Genomic DNA, 17,344 nt, shown 5'->3' on the forward strand with positions numbered 1-17,344 from the left:
AATTTTAAATTTACATTCAAGTTAGCGTATATAGTGCAATAATGATTTCAGGAGTAGATTCTAGTCTTTTATCCTCTATGTATAACACCCAGTGCTCATCCCAACAAGTGTCTTCCTTAATGCCCCTAACCCATTTAGCCCATCTCCCCCATCCCCAACCCCTCCAGCAACCCTCAGTTTTCTGTATTTAAGAGTCTCTTATGTTTTATCTCCCTCCCTCTTTCTATATTATTTCTGCTTCCCTTCCCTTATGTTCATCTGTTTTGTATCTTAAAAGTCCTCATATGAGTGAAGTTCTATGATATTTGTCTTTCTCTGGCTAATTTCGCTTAGCATAATACCTTCCAGTTCCATCCACATAGTTGCAGATAGCAAGATTTCATGCTTTTTGATTGCTGAGTAATACTCCGTTTGTGTGTGTGTGCGTGTGTGTGTGTGTGTGTGTGTGTGTGTATACACACACACACACACACACACACACGCCACATCTTTTTTATCTATTCATCCATTGATGGACATTTGGGCTCTTTCCATACTTTGGCTATTGTTGATAGCACTGCTATAAACATTGGGGTGCATGTACCCCTTCAAAACAGCACACCTGTATCCCTTGGATAAATACCTAGTTGTGCAATTGCTGGATCATAGGGTAGTTCTATTTTTAATTTTTTGAGGAACCTCCATACTATTCTCCAGAGTGGCTGCACCAGCTTGCATTCCCACCAGCAGTGCGAAAGGGTTTCTCTTTCTCCACATCCTCGCCAACATGTTGTTTCCTGAGTTTATGTTAGCCATTCTGACAGGTGTGAGTAGTATCTCGTCATGGTTTTGATGAGATTTCCCTGATGATGAGCAATGAGTGATGTTGAGCATTTTTTCATGTGTCTGTTAGCCATCTGGATGTCTTCTTTGGAGAAGTGTCTATTCGTGTCTTTTGCCCATTTCTTCACTGGATTATTTGTTTTTTGGGTGTTGAGTTTGGTAAGTTCTTTATAGATTTTGGTCTTTACAGACCAAGTCTTTATCTGATATGTCATTTGCAAATATCTTCTTGCATTTCATTGGTTGCCTTTTAGTTTTGCTGATTGTTTCCTTTGCCCGTGGAAAAGATTTTTATCTTGATGAGGTCCACATAGTTCATTTTTGCTTTTGTTTCCCTTACCTCCAGAGACCTGTTGAGTAAGAAGTTGCTGCAGCCAAGGTCACAGAGGTTTTTGCCTGCTTTCTCCTCTAGGATTTTGATGGCTTCCTGTCTTGCATTTAAGTGTTTCATCCATTTCGAGTTTATTTTTGTGTATGGTGTAAGAAAGTGGGGGGAATGTTAAATTAAAAAAAAATATTATTAAAATAGACCTGTGAGTTGGTACATACTGAAAAATTGACTTCAAATTCTTTTTCCTCCCCTGTTTACTGCAGATGATTCTCCTCCAGCAGAAAGGGAACCAGGAGAAGTTGTGGACAGCCTGGTAGGCAAACAAGTGGAATATGCCAAAGAGGACGGCTCTAAAAGGACTGGCATGGTCATCCACCAAGTGGAGGCCAAACCGTCCGTCTACTTCATCAAGTTTGATGACGACTTCCATATCTACGTGTACGATTTGGTGAAAACGTCCTAGATGGCATCATGGACTTCGCCAAATTTGTGGAACTATTAAATGTATAATTTGTAGACATAAAGACTTGATTGCTTTCCAGTTTAATGAAAGCTTAAATGTCCCTGCGAACCCACAATCTCTGCCAGCAGAACTGGTTTTGTTCCGAATAGTACAAATTCATGTGAACACAAAGCATTTTGTGTAAGGAACTCCTTCCTCTTAAAAGAAGTCTGTCTGTCTGGAGGGGAGTTAACAGGCAAGTTTGGTACAAGTTAGGCTAGCCCCATAGTCATTTCAAACTGTAGTAGATCTTCCCCACTTCCCCGCCACTGTTGCGCTCTCCGACTCTGCCGCCACAATGCAAGCATAGTTTGGTATTTTTGTTATTGCCTTTTTTGAGATATGTATGTATCTATATCTACCTATCTATATCTGTGTGTGTACATATGTAATATATACACACACATAGATCTGTGCGTGCGCACACATACACTTAATTGGCAGTCATTTCTTTGTGGATTGGGGCGGGGGGTAAATAATATTCTCCAGTTTAACAGGAGTACTTGTCCGAAGTCAGTCATACTTAGCATATTACTGCTGCTTATTTAAAATTAAATGTGGGCACAGGAGACACAGGGATGTTCAGCTTGTTTTCAAAGTCAGAAGTTCAGACACCTTTTCAGTCTGGAGGCTTTAAACTGTGAGTCCAAACATGAATCATTGGTGAGCAGTTGCTGGACCCACATTAGGATTTAACAAAACAGGAATCTGGGTAAAAAGCTGCCTTTAATTCTAAGCTTTGTAAATTTTTGTTTACATTTTTTACTGTACTTTTTTTTTTTTTTTTTTTTTTAAAGCAAAGCCCAGGTACTTGGTCCACACAGTGTGATGCAGGCGTATTTTGGACGGCACATCTGGTCTGTTATTTGTACGAGTCCGCAGTCTGCATTCTAGTACATGGATTTGAGAGGCAGCAGTGCGTCAGTGGTTTGTGTGTATGTGGTAAGTTCCTGGAAGAACCTAGTGGTTTCGTATTAGAAGTTCAAGTTGAAGAATGGCATTGCTACCTTCCAACAAGTTCTCTGGGACACTTTTTTTTATTACCGTTCTTACTGATACGTGATTGTATCAGAAGGCTTTCCCCCCCGGCTTTTCCTCACAAAGAACATCTAGACAGATGACAGCTTCAGTCCCCTGACACCTTCTGTGGTGCTGTTACGGTCTTGCCCCCGGTGTGCTGTGGATGTGGACGCTCCCCGTCCTGTGGGCCCTACCACGTCAGGGTCCGTCACCGCACCAGCTTCTGTGGCTTATTCCCGCAAGGTTGTTTTAACCGAAGTAGAACTGCAGAAGTGGGGGTAGTGGCGGCATGGCCATCTGTCGCCTTGTGTCGGATGAGCCCTGATGGTTCGGCAGCTAGGAGAGAGGCAGTACGTGACACCAGTCTCCTGCGGAGGTTGGAAACCTTCCCTGCATTTTGGGCAGAAGGTTGAGTGCATGTGTTGTCAGTCCAGTACGAGAAGGCCACGTGGCCTCAGCGTTGGAGATCCTGTACCTCAAGGCCTCCCCACGTGTGGTTCGTGTGGCCCCCGCTTTTGCCTTCGGGAAGTCCGCGTGCCGTCGCGCTGTTGGATGGTAGCCCTGCACCCCATTCTGGTGCAGCGCCCGGTGTCCGCGGTGTGTGGCGCGCCGCGCCTCACCTCGGGCGGCGGCCGAGTGCCTGGTCTCAGACGCGCTCCTCCTGCTCGGACAGGTGTCCTGCTGCACGTCTGTCACCTCTTTTCCTGGTGGCTCTTCTAAGAGTCCCTGCATGTGAATCTCAAGGCTGAGCCCGGCTCCCCGAGCGCCAGTGGACAAGTGTGCCCGGAGGGTGGGTGCGGCCGGCGTGTGCGCGGCGTGAGCGCGGCACAGAGGCGTTGGGCTGCAGAACCGGTGTCCTCTGGCAGCATCCGGCGGGGCGGGTCCGTGGAGGCGTCTCCGGCATCACTTACTGACTTGCTTTGTGGTTTTTCTGCAAGTACCCTTAGCACCTTCAGTACCACACGGTCTGCCGCTCTCCAGACGAATGTGACACGTGATTGGCGTCCTCATTTTAGTCAGCGTTCCATGTATTGCCGTTAGGGCGGAAGGAAGGGGAAGGGGTTTTTTGTTGTTTTCTTTTATTTGCCCCATTCTCTTTTCTTTCGGCGGCTTAACTCCCACTTCTGTGGTGACTGATCCCACTCCTTTGCCCGGGATTTCAGGCTTCGTTTTAGGCTCACGTTTCCGATCTGCATGCATTGCTTGCCTTTTCCTGGTATTGGGATGTTGGTTCCTTGTTCTGGAAGCCCAACATTAGTTTCCAAAATTATCACGGGACTTGTGACCGCACAAGACCTGAACCTGTATAAAATGTCCTGGCCTTCCTCACTGACCTGCTGTAGTGTTCTTGTGTCGTGTGCGTGTGACGTCTGGCTGCCACGTGAAGCTTCAGAGGAGAACCTTAAGCGCAGACCATCCTTTTTTGCATGCTCTATTCTAAGTAGGATGTTCAATGTAACTAACTGAACTTGCATGTGAGAGATATTTAGGTTTTTTGTTTTCTATCTTTGTTTTTATTTGTTTTCAGCTGTCTGTATATTTGCTTCCTGTGCTGTTGTAGTGGTCGTAGGATACAGATGCACTGGTGAAGCAGTGTAGTGCCAGCAGAAGGTGATTTTCCAGCCCTGTCTGTCGTGCAGCATTTGAAGGGACTGTGCATTCTTGAAACTCTCACAGTTACTTCTAAGCCAGAGTTCATTCCTATTATTGTTTTACGTGCCAAACCCCGAAGTGCATTGGGCTTGAATCTCTGAACGCTGTGGACCCATTAGAAGACTGTTCTGATTGTCACAAATTGTAGTGCCTGAAAACATTCTTAAGCTGATTGTCTTAAAAAAAAAAAAAAAAAGAAAAAAAAAAAAGAAAGTTCTCCAAAGACAAAACAGGAACAATTATTATAACAGAAAATAATTATGGTTGAAATGTCTGTGGTTCCTTGGAAATGCTGCGCTTTTTGTATTTTCCACCGTTAGTGCAGTTTGAACGAATGTGTATAGTTCAGAGGTCTTCGTGTTCGCATTTTAAAATTAGGTAAATGACCTCATCTTTCAAGCTTGAATTCATTTTTAATTTTAATTTTATTTTATACAATGTGTAGACAGTTCCCTGTTCTCTGCATTTAGAAGTATAAACAATATAAATCTGTTAATTCTGTAAGTAATTTTTATAATTATGATGTAACTCTATCCTATCCTTAAAACATTTAAAATAAACCCTTTATGTGCAACTTCTGACTGTAAATTTTGTGCTCATAAGCAAAATGTGATGTGTTAAACCTGCTTCTGAAAAAGTTTTTAAAGTTTTACTTTAAGATCCTTTCACCACGTGTAAATGTCAGATATATGCAGAGACAGAAAGAAGTCCGACTTTTACTTGAATGGTAACACTCAGTAATTCCCGAGGGGAGAGGGGCAGTGATCAATATCCCAAATACATTCACTAGTCCAAAATATTCAAGTTTGTGATTCGCCGTTAATGAGAAAATTTATCATAAAATTTTAAACTGAATTGTTTTAAATAGAATTAAATAATATGTATTTTATACTTTCACATCTAGTTCTGCTTTGTATATTGCCTGTAATGCTGTTAATACTTCAGTACCAACTTCAGTCTGTAGGAGGAAAGCCCCATGTCTTGACGGCAGGGACGAGGAAGCGCATAGGTAATGGCCTAATGGCCGGGACGGGTGCGTGTTGTGTTTATCTTCTGGGCAATTATAATCAGGAAGAAAGTAGATTCACAATGTGTCTGTAATCACATTTGTTTTTTGCTGTTTCCCTATTGAGTTGGGCCAAAGGATCTTGTGATTAAGGCTGGGGTGGGACAGGCCACCTTCTCACTGCCAGAGTTGGCTGCAGGAATGCCCCCCCCCCCCCCCCCCCCCCCGCTGGGTGGAGGCGCCCGCCCACCCCCACCGGAGGCCGGATCTCGCGTCTTCCTCCTGCCACACCTCAGCCTTTTTGTGCTACTGCACGTGCAGCTCGGGAAGTGTTTTCCCTACAAATGACAGCAAGTCTCATCAGAAGTTGATGGTCGCTGGCTGCCGTCTATAGGCCAGCAAGCGGGTCTGCACGGCTTGGAGAATCATGGGTGGGCCTGCCGGTTTGACTGCTCTCGGCATGGCCACGGCGCTGGCGGTGAGTAAAGCGTGACAGATGCTCTGAAGTCCTTGGCCATTGCCGTGTGAGACTTCTGATGGGGGGAGGGGAGGCGCACCTTTTCTCCGTGGTGCCGATGAGGAGGGCGTGGAGGCCACGTGTCTGGTCCAGGAGGATCACCAGCCTCAGTGCAGGGATCTGAAGGACCCAAAGTCCAGCCATCTCTGTGGCTAGTTTTGTACCCTTGCTTCCTAAGTGAGGGCAGGAAGTGTTTTCTTATTTTCCAGTTATGCTGAAGAAATATAAATTTCCCTCTCGAGATTGTAGAAACTATTTTATAGTTAAAGATATTTTAAATACATCATTACATTCATATTCTTACAAAAGCTGCATTTCTTATGCCCACAGAACACCACAACCTCACACCTAATTTTTACAGTAATTGGTTTGTTCTGTGTCATATGTTTGTACGGTCTTAGGCTGCCGAGTCTCAGAGAATTAGGTGAGTGAGTCTTTGAGTTATTTCTGTGGACTTTGTCAGATGGTCTCTGTCTGCCCTCTTACTCACTGTGAAACCCTTCAGCTTAGTTGACTCAGCTTTTAGGGTTATTGCCTTGGCACATCATTTTGCCTAAAATTGACCTTGCATTCTTTCTGCTTAGTTTGTATGCGAGGATGCTGGACCAGGTGGCGCGTTGATCCCTGCCAGTCCAGGCGACAGTGACACTGGAGTGCGGGCACTGGCTCGCGTTTCGTTTTTGTGCTGGCCGTTCCCGTTGGGTGAGTAGGCTGCTGACTGCAATGTGGGCGCATCCCGCCGCCTCTTACCCCTGTCCTCCATCACCTTCAGTCTGTGCTCTGGACTTGGGTGCTCCTGGAGCATGGCCCAAAACAGCGCATCAACTACCCAGGGCCCTTCACTGGATCAGACATGCACGTAACTTCCAAGCTGTCTGGGAGTTGGAAGAGCTGTGGCAGGTACAATGTGAACAGGACAGACTCAGGCCTTCCACAAACGTCAGTGCTAACGTAGAGCTGCTGAGGGGTCCAGGTTGAAGTTTGCGCTCTGAATGGACTTTGGGGTGTAGACTGCGAAAGTGGCTCTAGAGCTTTGCCTTGAATTTGTGTTCTGAAGGGTGTGTGCGCAATCTGGTAGCTTCTGCCCAGGAGTGTGTGTGTGTGTGTGTGTGTGTGTGTGTGTGTGTGTATACACGTGACATGTGCTGGGTGTCCCCACCAGGGAGTTGCAGAGTGGCTCTGTCCCTAGAGGTGGTTCTTCACTGGGGACTCTGCGTGTCATGTATGGGGACCTTATTTTAGCAAATGTAGCTTTGGGTTGTCCTGTAAGGCTAAGGTCCAGTTGTCTCAAGCCCTGGGTTTGTGTCCTCTTCAGAACAGCCCTCAGGGGAGCAGGCATTAGGGACTGGAAGATTGGAGGGGATGGAACCCATGGTCTGTGTTGTCCTGCAGCTGGAGGGGAGACTGACACCTGTTACCGGGTGTCCCTTTGCTTGACTCACACACGTTCAAAAGGATACTGATGTGTGTCAGCTGTCCTCACTGGCCCTCTCTCTGTTTTACTGAGTGATTGTTTTTACAAGGGTCGTGCTCTGAGTCATCACGCATGTGGTGGGCCCCTGAAGGGAGTGTTTGCAAGGACACTGCATGCTGGTGTGTTCATTGACTCAGGTGGCTGCAGCAGATGCCAGATGGGACAGGGGCGTTTAAACCACAGACCCTGTCCTTGTGCTGGTGGCTGGAAGTCTGGGATGCAGGCGTGGGTGGGGCCGGCTTCCCCTGAGGCCTGTGTCCTGGAGTGTAGATACTGTCTTCCTCCCGTGCCCTCACGGGGTTGTCCCTCCATGTGTATCCGTCCTGATCTCCTCTGCTTATAAGGACACTGGTCACACTGGGTCAGGTACCTCCCATATAAACTCATTTAATGCAGTCCCATTCTGAGGTCCTGGGGGTCAGGGCTCCAGCTGGTGGTTCAGAGGACACAGTGCAGCCCATAGCCCTATATTCAAATTTGGGTGGGCTTTCTAACAAGGAAAATAAATCTTATTGGCAGGGCATTGTTTTTTATTTTATTATTTTTTAATTGTAGAGAGCAAGTGGGGCAGAGAGAGGGAGAGGGAGAGAAGGAATTCCAAGCTGGCTCGACACTCAGCACAGAGCCTGATGCAGGGCTCGATCTTATGACCCTGGGATCATGACCTGAGCCAAAATCAAGAGTCAGACACTCAATCAGCTGAGCCACCCAGGTGCTCCGGCAGGGCATTACTTTTGACAGACTGATTATTTTTAAAGTGGCCCTAATGTTCTCTTTCAATATAAAAGGGCGGGTAAATTTCATGCCCTGGAAGGCGGGGAATCGCAGAGCTCTAGGTGTGGCAGCTGCCTCCCTGGGCGCACTCGGGCACGTCAGCTCACCCCTTCCCTTGCTCTCATGTGTGAGTGGGAGCCCTGCCTGACTCCCTGTAGATGCGCCTGTGTCCAGCGCAGTGCAGACTGGAGCCTGACACAGAGGGGATGCACTGAGTCGTGCAGGGCCTGCCTCACACAGATGGCTTTGTCCCTCAGGCCTTGCCATGTTCCGCTCTCCTTTGTTGAGTTCCGCTCACGCTTTCTGGGTCCTGTGATGTCAGCAGGGAGGTTCTCATTGGTACTTTCTCCAGAACACTGGCATCTCCCAGCATCCCCACACGTTGTCGTAAAGCACTGTTGACGTGTCAGCGGGGTGTTCTACAGTTTCTGTTTGATCATGATGGAGAAGTAGACTGTGACTCTGACCTTTGTGAATAAAGGGACGCACGTGAGTCTGCTTGTGTTCTCAGTGTCGTTGTGGGGGGTCCTCTACACCCTGCTGTGCAGGACCCGGTCGTGGGGGTCCTTCCTGCTTCGAGAAACGTGGTGTGGTGGTGGTTCATTGTCCATTGGCGGCCGGTTGGTTGTAATGTAGAAAGCAGGTCTTCTTCCAGAGCGTCCTGCAGCCACACAGGGATGCCGTGTTCTTTAGATGTCCCGGGAAGAGTAGCTGTGCTGTGCAGGGGTAGGGTGGAGGCATGGTGATCCTTGCCTCGTCCACCCAGAGTTGGGCCTGATGCACCGTGAATTTCATCTCCACTTTGCTTCTCCTTTCTACTATAATCTGAAATTGCCCCCACCTCCCCAAACTGGAGTTTTAAAAAGTTGATCAGGTTTCTAGGGGAAGAAAAATTTGCAGGTGTTAAAACTCACCTTAGTTTTTGATTTCCATCATTAAGTTTCTGGTGTGGATGATTAGCGTTGGTCCCCACACACTTTCTAAGGGAAGCTGGTTGTGTTACTTAAAGTATCACAGATTTTTACTCCGTTTTAATGTGCGCCCCAAAGAAATAGCCAGCAAGATACTCAGAGGAGAGACTGGAGGCTGGTGCATACCTGCATCTTCCGCGGAGTGCGGGCTCCAAGAGCACATTCTTGTCCTGAGGAAGCAGATACTGGAATGTTTTAGAACTTGCGGGTCTCCATCTGGAGGAGAGGGTTTAATTGAACTTCTTAAGACGGGCATTTCAAACGTTGCTGCCCTGCGAATCTTTATTACAACTTAGAAGCAAGTTAGTTCTGACCTAATTGAGCTTTAATGCCGTTCAGTGGCAAAAGCGTACGTTTTCTCTAGTCTGTTGTGTAAATGTGGACATATACCAACAACTGCATAAGGAACAAAACAGGTATACTTACTTAGTCTGAAAGTCCCCCATCCTTTAGTTGTGAATTTTTAAGCAGTGCCACGGGAGATGGCTTTTCTTCCAGATGACATGGGTGTGGTTGCCACCATCCCAGAGCTGTGACCCCCAAGGGGCAGTTGACCAAAACTGCTCCTAAACCTTGTGGTCACTGGTCTGTGATTAAGACATGCCAGTGTGTGTGGTTACATGGTGCTGTGATTGGGGGAAATGCAAAGTGTGGTGCCTGGCCTTCACGGGGCCAGTTTACAAGGCCCCAGGAGACCAGCCTGGCAGGGTTTGGGGTCTGGTCTCTTTTCTCTGTTTGAAAACGTCTCTGAGCCCCAGCATCTCTCCCTATATGGTTTATTTTAACCTCCAAACTTCTCATTTGTTTATCCAGAATAATACTACAATTTCCCCTTTCTTTAAAGCACTCAGGAAAGATGATCAGTGTTTGCAAAAATGCGTCATCAGTTAAGTGACAGTGTTGTGTGCACAGTGGTCAAGCTCATGCCTGCCCTGAGGATCCCTGCATCAGGCTGTCCGCTGATCACCTGGTCAGCGAGCTGCCTCGCACCCCATTATGTCAGGGTGCTGGCCGATGAGCCCGGGGTCATGACAGCATTTGTTACTAACCAGTGTCCTCCCTGCTGCGCTGTGCTCCCGGAGGAGCTCTTGTCCTCTGGCTGTCGCTGGGGCAGTTTACTTCTCTGTGCAACCAGAGAGCGGCATGGGACACAATGCAAAGCGCAGATTGCCGCGTGTTCTGGGTTTGCACTGTTCCCAGTTGTCCAGCAGCCGTGCGAGCGAGCATTCAGAGTGCGGAGTCCACCAGGGCCGCTGGAGCAGGGCCAAGGCCCGGGCCTTCTACTGGCCGCCTCCCAGGGCACGTGCACACCCCTGCAGCTTCAGTGTGGATCCCAGAGAGCTGTCCTGCCATTTCCCGTTTACCATCAGAAAAGTCCGAACCCTTTTTCCTAGTTTCCGTGTCTACGTTATTCGAAACATCCTAAAAGTATGTGTCTTGTGCTTTCCCTGTTTATCAGTAGTTTATGTAGTTGCCACACTGAGCTGGCCGTGGGGTGAAGAGCTGTGTGATTTCGGCTGGACACCCATCCTGATGGCAGCTGCTGAGTTAGCAGGGCTCCGTGGGGTTACCTCCACTCCTTTGGAAAAAAGACCAGCCTTCCCCTTCTGATGGGATATTGTTCAATTTGGTGGATTTCAAAAACATTTAAGTGTTTTGAAGAAAGAAAATGGGACTTTTGAAAACCAAGGCACTTTGATGTTTTCCTGATACTCTGGAAGGAATTGTAGGTTTTACTTAGTAGTTTACATGCCAGTTCAGCCCTGAACTAAAGGTAAATTAGAAAGTTTTTGAAATTGATTTTAGAGGTCATCATAATCATCTGCTTTGTTCTGAGACTAGTTGTTAATTTTTCCAAGAAAATGAAGTTCCTTTTATTACTAACTAAACATACTACCAGAATTCCTCTGCACTTTGTGAAAATATAGTGTCTGTAAATAAGGTAAAATTGTCATGTCTTTTTTTGGGATCCTTTTTAAGGATCATGTTAATTCAGTTTTGCGCTTGATTTGTTTCTTATGATGTTTAAAGGCAAGATTTTAAGAATCTTGTGTCTTGAATGTTTTCAGATGGGTTAAGACCTAGTTCCCTGGGAAGTACTATCTAGAGTATCCTTTGAAACAGTTCTGGGTTCAAGTGACTTGAGAAGAAAATCCTCCCAGTGGGACATAGATGGAAGCACTTTGCTGGAAGAAGGAAAGTCGTTCATGCAGCACTGGGGCACCTGTGAGTGTTGGACAGAACGCTCGGAACAGGTGCGTCCCAGGCTCACCCGGGATACCACCCTTAGTGCTCCCTGCTCTGGTTGGCCGAGTGCTCAGCTGAGACCGTGTTGGAATTGGGAAGCTCCCCAGCTGTCCCATTCTCTTTCAGGGGATCTGGCCACCGGCCAGCATTCCCATAACATCGTGGTGGGCGTCCCGGGCCACCTTTGTGTTGGTGCTGCGACGTCTGCGGCACGGCCCAGGCCGGTAGCCAGTGTGAGTGTAGTCCCTGGGAAGATGGCCGTGTGGTCAGCGGGGCACAGAGACAGAAGGTGGGAGATCCACCTGCCCCGGTGGCTGCTCAGCCTCCCCCAGGCCACTGTGTCCCTTAGGCTGTCAGCACTGAACATACTTACGAAGGCCATTAAAATGGTCGTCACAACCCCAAATAAGCCCTTCCAGAAAACTTAGTTGCTACCTTCCCGTCTGTGAAAAGTGGCTTTTATGTGCTTTTGCCTTAGTGTCTGACATGGTGCTTTAAGCTGTGGACTCCTCTGAGGCAGACGGGTTCAAGACCCAAGATATAGGAATTTACTGTACGTAGATGTTGTTAATCATCAGAAGTGAATGATCATTAAAAATGATCAGCAAGAAGGAGATGCTAACCCACCTGGGTCCAGTGTTCCCGATCACAGTGTGAGGAGGTCTGGGTGAGGCATAGTGAAAATGCAGATCCCTGGACTTCACAAGTGCACAGACATCAGGGCCCAGGAAACTGCAGTCTAAGAAAACTCCTGAAACACAGAATAATTTGATGCACATTCATGTTGGAGACTTGCCATCATGGGTCTCGGGGCCACTTAAAAGTCACGGGTTTGGTTTTTTAGTATTCGCAGAGCTGTATCTCTGGGATGATGAGGCAATGCTTTTATGTCTCTAATGACTGTGACCTGACTCTTCCTCTGTTTTAAACCTCCAGATTACGTTTTACATCAATACAAGAATCTTATTCTTAAAGGACGTTGGAACTCTGGAAATGGCTCAAGTTGCGAATGCTTTCCGCGGTTGCTCAGATTATCGGCTTGTGGCATTCCTGTGTTAAGCCGTCCATGAGCCAGGCTGTGGGTTCCCCTGTGACCTCAGCCAGGCGGCCCTGGTCTGCTGTTGGCCTTCTGGATGGAGAACCACCCTCCGGCATCGGCACCCTAATGATGTTGATGGCTCCATCTGAAACAAAACTGCCTTCTAGATCAGCTCTGTTCTCTTCCTGAAAGCCTAACTGCTGAGTTTTAGAGCAACGCAGGAAGAAAACCTGAATGGCCGGTCAGAAGGAACCCCACACCAGAATGATTTTTATTCGCAGATGCTCTTGCATCCTTGTGTTAACATAACCCTGGAAAATGGATTGATGTTGCCTTATGACTTTGGAAGATATGTATTATTTATTATAAGAAACAACTACTTTATTATAGGAACAAAATAATAGTATTTATCACAGTGCATTTGTCATCTACCCTTGGAATTTCTGTGAGTAACCACCTTATCTGTGTGTTTCACAGAATTGATGTTTGTCCGTAAGAGGGTGGAACTCAACCCACAGACCATCCCAGTTATGACTTGGGTGTGTGTGTGCAACGGCATAGTACCCAGTGCATCCATGTTTACTCTCCAGAGAGCTCACACCAGCCTGCTTCCTGGACTGTGCAGAGAAAGAGAGATCATAATATGCTTAATGTGACTTTCCAGTATATGCGATACAGAGTTGAATTAGTCAGCTATAACAATCTTATGTTTTATATTAAATTCCTTGCTACCCTCCTGGAAGGGAGTTTGACTATAGCAAAAACTATAACAAGTGATCATCAAAGAAGTGTTTATAAATTGATTATTACTTCCTAGTAAGCGTTAATCACAACACGGTACCTGAAAAATCTATGAGATGCAGCTACACCATGCTTAGAAATTTATAGCTGCAAATACTCTGTTAAAGAGATTTTAAATCAATAGTCTAAGATTCTACCTTAAAAAAATTAGAAAAAGAGAAGCAACAGAAGTCCAAAGGAAACAGAAGGAAAGAATAAAGATTAGTATGGAAATCCGTGAAATAGGAAACAAAAACAATGCGGAAGAATCAACGAAACCAATAGCTGGGTCTTCAAAAAGATCCACAAGTTTGGCATACTTTGAGCTACAGTGACAGAGAAGACATGAATTGCCATTACCAAGAACGAAAGAGGGGACATTACTAACAACCTTACAGAAGTTAGGGTTGTAAATAAATGCTGTGTACAACTTCATGCCAACACACTGGACAAGTCAAATGAGATGGAAAAATCTTAGACACAAGCTACCAAGATGTAGTCAAGAAGAAATGGAAGGTTTTAGTAGGCTTTTAACAAATTGAAACAAAGCCAAGGGCCACATGGCTTCACTGGTGAATGCCACCAAATGTTGACAGAAGAAATCATGCCAATCTTTTCACAGATTTAGAAAATAGAAGAGAGGTATACTTACTAGCTGTGTGCTCTGAGGCTCCTATTACCTTGATAGTAGAGCGAGACAAAAACGTAATGAGAATATTGTGGACCGGTGTCCTTCATGAATTCTGAGTATAGCTACAGAAACTTCATCAACTCTAGTGACACACAGGCACATCTCTGAGATACTGCAGGTTTCTTTCCAGACCACTCTAATGAAGCCAATATCACAATAAAGCGAATCAAATGAATTTTTTGGTTTCCCAGTACATATAAAAGTTACGTTTACACTGTAATCTGTTAGTGTGAAATAGCATTATGTCTAAAAATAGGTACATACCTTATTTAAAAATACTGCTAAAAATGCTAACCATTATCTGAGGTTTTCAGGGAGTTCTAATCACTAATCCCAGATAGCCATAACAAATATAATAATAATGAAGGTTGAAATACTGTAAGAATTACCAAAATGTGATGCACACATAAGTGAGTAGATGCTGTTGAAAATGCCGATAGACCTCCGATGCGGGGTTGCCACAAACCTTTGATCTTAAAAAAAAGCAGTACTTGTGAAGAGCTATAAACAAGGTGTCCCTGTATAGAATGGTTAAGGTACATGACCAAGTGAGTTTTAATATCAGAAACCAGATGTATTCATTCCATCATATTAACAGAAGACAGAAGGCACAAGTCAGCTCAACAGGTGGGAAAAAAGCATTTGACAAAATGTAATACCCATTCATAATAAAAACAAAAAATGTGGGAAAGGAGGGAATTTTCTCAGCCTGATGAAGAGCCTCCATAAGAAATCTACAGCTGGGGCACCTGGCTGGCTCATTCCCCGGAGCGTGCTACTCTTGATCTCAGTGTTGTGAGTTCAAGTCCCAAGTTGGCCGTAGAGATCACTTAAAAATAAAATCTTAAAAACAAAAAAATCTACAGCTAACATCGCACCCAGTGATGGCAGAATGACTGTGTTTCTCGTAGGATCAGGAACGTCAAGGGCATCCACGCCCATCCTTTCTACTCAACATTGTACTGGAGTCCAGTGAGAACAAAATAGTGAGCATCCAGAGAGAAAAGGAGGAAAAAGTTGTTTTTATTGCAGATGACATGATTCTGTGAAAAATCTTAAGGGCTAATGAATTCAACATGATGGAAACCTAGATCTATATGTAGATGTCAACCACATTTTCCTATATACTAGTGAACTTTCTGAAATGAAATTAATTCTATCCATACAACATCAAAAAGATTAAAGTACTTGGGAATAAATTTAATACAAGATCGTACACTGAAGACTGCAAACATTAGGGATTTCATGTTCGTGGGTTGGAAGACTCATTGGTTATTAATATGGAGATCGTTCTGAGAATCCCTGCAGGCTTTGTTGCAGAAATTAAGCTGACCCTAAAATTTGTAGGGACATACAAAAGCCTCCCAATATTCCCAAAGGAATAGTGAAAACAAAATTGGATAAAGTTCTTCCTGATTTCAGAGCTTCCTGTAAATGTACCATAATTAAAATAGTGTGTTAGTGGTATAAGGATCTGTCTAGATCAGTCTCTCTCTGGAATTACAAATGAGAATCCTGAAATCAGCACTTAACATTCACGGTAAGTTGACTTTCCTCAGAGGCACCAAGGCAGCTCAACAGGGAGAAGAGGAGTACATGAAGCTGGAAAAATTTGATACCCACATGCGGAAGGATGTAGTTTGGCCCTTTACTGTATACAAATACTAACTCAGAGTGCCCCATGGACAAACCTGAATGTAAGGGCTAACACTGGAAAACTCGGAAGGAATCCTAGGTGAGAGTCTTCATGACCCTGGGTTCGCAGAGATTTCTCCTATACTGCCCCCCAAAAGCGAATCCATAAAAGGCCGGGCTGACACGTCAGATGTCACCAAAGCCAAAAAGTTGTATCCTGAGCCACTGTGAATGAGAGAAGCTACAGACTGGGGGAAGTGTTGGCGGATCATGTCGATAAAAGGATCGGTATCCAGAATCTAGAAGGAACGCTAACAAGACGGCCCAAGTGAAGATGGGAAGGAGTTGAGTCCGACGCTCCTCTAAAGAAGGCGTGCGAGCACCGGAAAGAGGTGCTCAGCGTCCTCGGTCCCTGGGGAAAAGCAGAAGAGAGTGGGGTTGCCGCTTCTGCTGGGACAGCTGTCCTGTGCAGGACAGGCGGTGATGGGTTGAACGTGGGAAGGACAGCGTCGCCGCTTGCTAAAAAGTCACAAAGCTGAGACCCTAGTTCCTAGGGGCGTACCCGTGAGGACTGACCCGTCTACAGAAAACACGCGAACCGGTATTGGCATTTACAGCAGCCCCAGGGTGGACGTGGGGCAGCTTTCCGGTGGCCACTGTGCAGGGGGGCAGCGTGGCCTGTCGTGGGGTGGAGCCCTGCTCGGGGACGGCAGGATGTGGCTGGAGGAGCCTCAGAAACACGAAACCTGAGAGGAGCAGGTGGGAACGACCACTTACCGGGTGATTCCGTTTCTGTGTAAGGGCTCGAGGACGGAAAAGGAGACGGAGAGCGGACTCTGGGCCGAAGGGCTGCGCTGGGAAGGGGGAGCACCTGCTGGTGGGCGCGGGCGTTTCGGGGTGAGGGAAGGGTCTGCAGTTAGATCCTCGGGACCCCCGTCACCCCCGCCACAGGGGCAGGCTTCTCGGCCGTGCTGTCCTCCCGCGGCCGCGTGGGCCGGGGACACCCTCTCTCGTCACGAGAGAACCCCAGGCCAGGCCCGTGGCACCGCGGGTGAGAGAGACGGTGAGGAGACGCGCTGCGGGGCCGCGAGCCACGGGCGGGGGCGGGGTCCCGGCGGCCGGCTTCCCCTCGTGGCCCCGCGGAGGCACGAGGCACGGCACGCGCTGCTCACGGGGCGGGGGCGGGGGCGGGGCCGGCCTTTGTCCTCGGGGAGCCGCCATCTTGGGCCGGGGCGGCGGCCCGGCTGCTGGCGCGGCTGCGACCTTCCGACCTTCGGTCCCGCTGGAACCTGCCAGGCCGCCGCGCCCGCCTCCTCGAGTGCCCTCGGGGGGGCGGCAGGTGGTGGCCGAGGGCCCGCGGCGCCGCGAGCGAGCTCGCCGCGGGCGGCGCTGCGGAAGAGCGCTTGTGAGGCGACGCCGCCGTCCGCCTTCCGCCTTTGCTACCCGGCGTCTCCGGAGTCCTCCGTGATACGGCTGCTCGGCGGTTGCCGTGAAGACCCCGGACTTGGCCGTGTGTCTCTGAGTGAGTGTCTGTCTCGGCTGAAAGCGGTTCGGCCGTGTGGTCGCGAACCTGGAGAGACCAGCCTGGCGCTCCGGTTTTGGCGGAGACCGCGGGGGAGGAGGCTGCGTGTCAGGCACGGCCGCCGCGTGTCGCCTGCGGACGGCCTCCTGCGGGAGCCTCAGCCCTGACCTGCTGGCTGCTCTGGCCTTGGGTTTCGGGCAGGGGGACAACTGTGTGCGGGACGGGGACGTGGCCGGCGTCCCTGAGCTGATGGTCTCCCTTGGGTTGGGGGCAGGGGGACGCCGTGCGGGACGCGGACGTGGCTGGTGTCGCCGAGCCGACTGTGTCTCTGCGCACAGATGTGTCTCTAGCCCTGGACAG

At 47.8% G+C, this 17,344-nt stretch overlaps 3 protein-coding genes and 1 long non-coding RNA gene across 13 annotated transcripts in view; 3 read left to right on the top strand and 1 right to left on the bottom strand.

The window, feature by feature from the left end:
- Positions 1 to 1,816, top strand: part of SPIN1 (spindlin 1) — a 73,690-nt gene extending 71,874 nt beyond the window's left edge. For all 3 annotated transcript variants that reach the window (XM_042912182.1, XM_042912181.1, XM_042912183.1), the window contains exon 6: positions 1,417 to 1,816. In XM_042912182.1, the coding sequence (XP_042768116.1) occupies positions 1,417 to 1,616 (200 nt within the window). In that variant the 3' untranslated portion in view covers positions 1,617 to 1,816. The remainder of the gene's footprint in view (positions 1 to 1,416) is intronic.
- LOC122204645 overlaps positions 1 to 16,584 on the bottom strand; it is a 34,400-nt gene extending 17,816 nt beyond the window's left edge. For 2 of the 8 annotated variants that reach the window (XR_006195723.1, XR_006195722.1), the window contains exons 1-3: positions 16,240 to 16,584; positions 11,945 to 12,068; positions 9,197 to 9,286 (exon numbers count right to left, since the gene is read on the bottom strand). Coding sequence is in view for 4 of the 8 variants with exons in the window: in XM_042912184.1 (XP_042768118.1) it covers positions 8,536 to 8,977; positions 9,197 to 9,286; positions 11,945 to 12,068; positions 14,706 to 14,769 (720 nt within the window). In the remaining 4 variants the exon portion in view is untranslated. Of the gene's footprint in view, positions 1 to 8,535; positions 9,287 to 11,944; positions 12,069 to 14,705; positions 14,778 to 16,239 lie in introns of those variants that run through there. The other 6 variants (XM_042912184.1, XM_042912188.1, XM_042912187.1 and 3 more) reach the window with 6 other exon arrangements.
- On the top strand, positions 8,500 to 14,002 carry LOC122204647. Its single transcript, XR_006195725.1, has 3 exons — positions 8,500 to 8,588; positions 11,140 to 11,325; positions 12,254 to 14,002. It is a non-coding gene; the product is annotated as an uncharacterized LOC122204647 (long non-coding RNA).
- A 100-nt stretch (positions 16,585 to 16,684) lies between the features above and the next one.
- S1PR3 (sphingosine-1-phosphate receptor 3) overlaps positions 16,685 to 17,344 on the top strand; it is a 255,929-nt gene continuing 255,269 nt past the window's right edge. The window contains exon 1 of the mRNA XM_042912179.1: positions 16,685 to 16,984. The gene's annotated coding sequence lies outside the window, so the exon portion shown is untranslated. The remainder of the gene's footprint in view (positions 16,985 to 17,344) is intronic.

The sequence above is a fragment of the Panthera leo genome, chromosome D4, assembly GCF_018350215.1.
Source record: "Panthera leo isolate Ple1 chromosome D4, P.leo_Ple1_pat1.1, whole genome shotgun sequence".
Classification (NCBI taxonomy): domain Eukaryota; kingdom Metazoa; phylum Chordata; class Mammalia; order Carnivora; family Felidae; genus Panthera; species Panthera leo.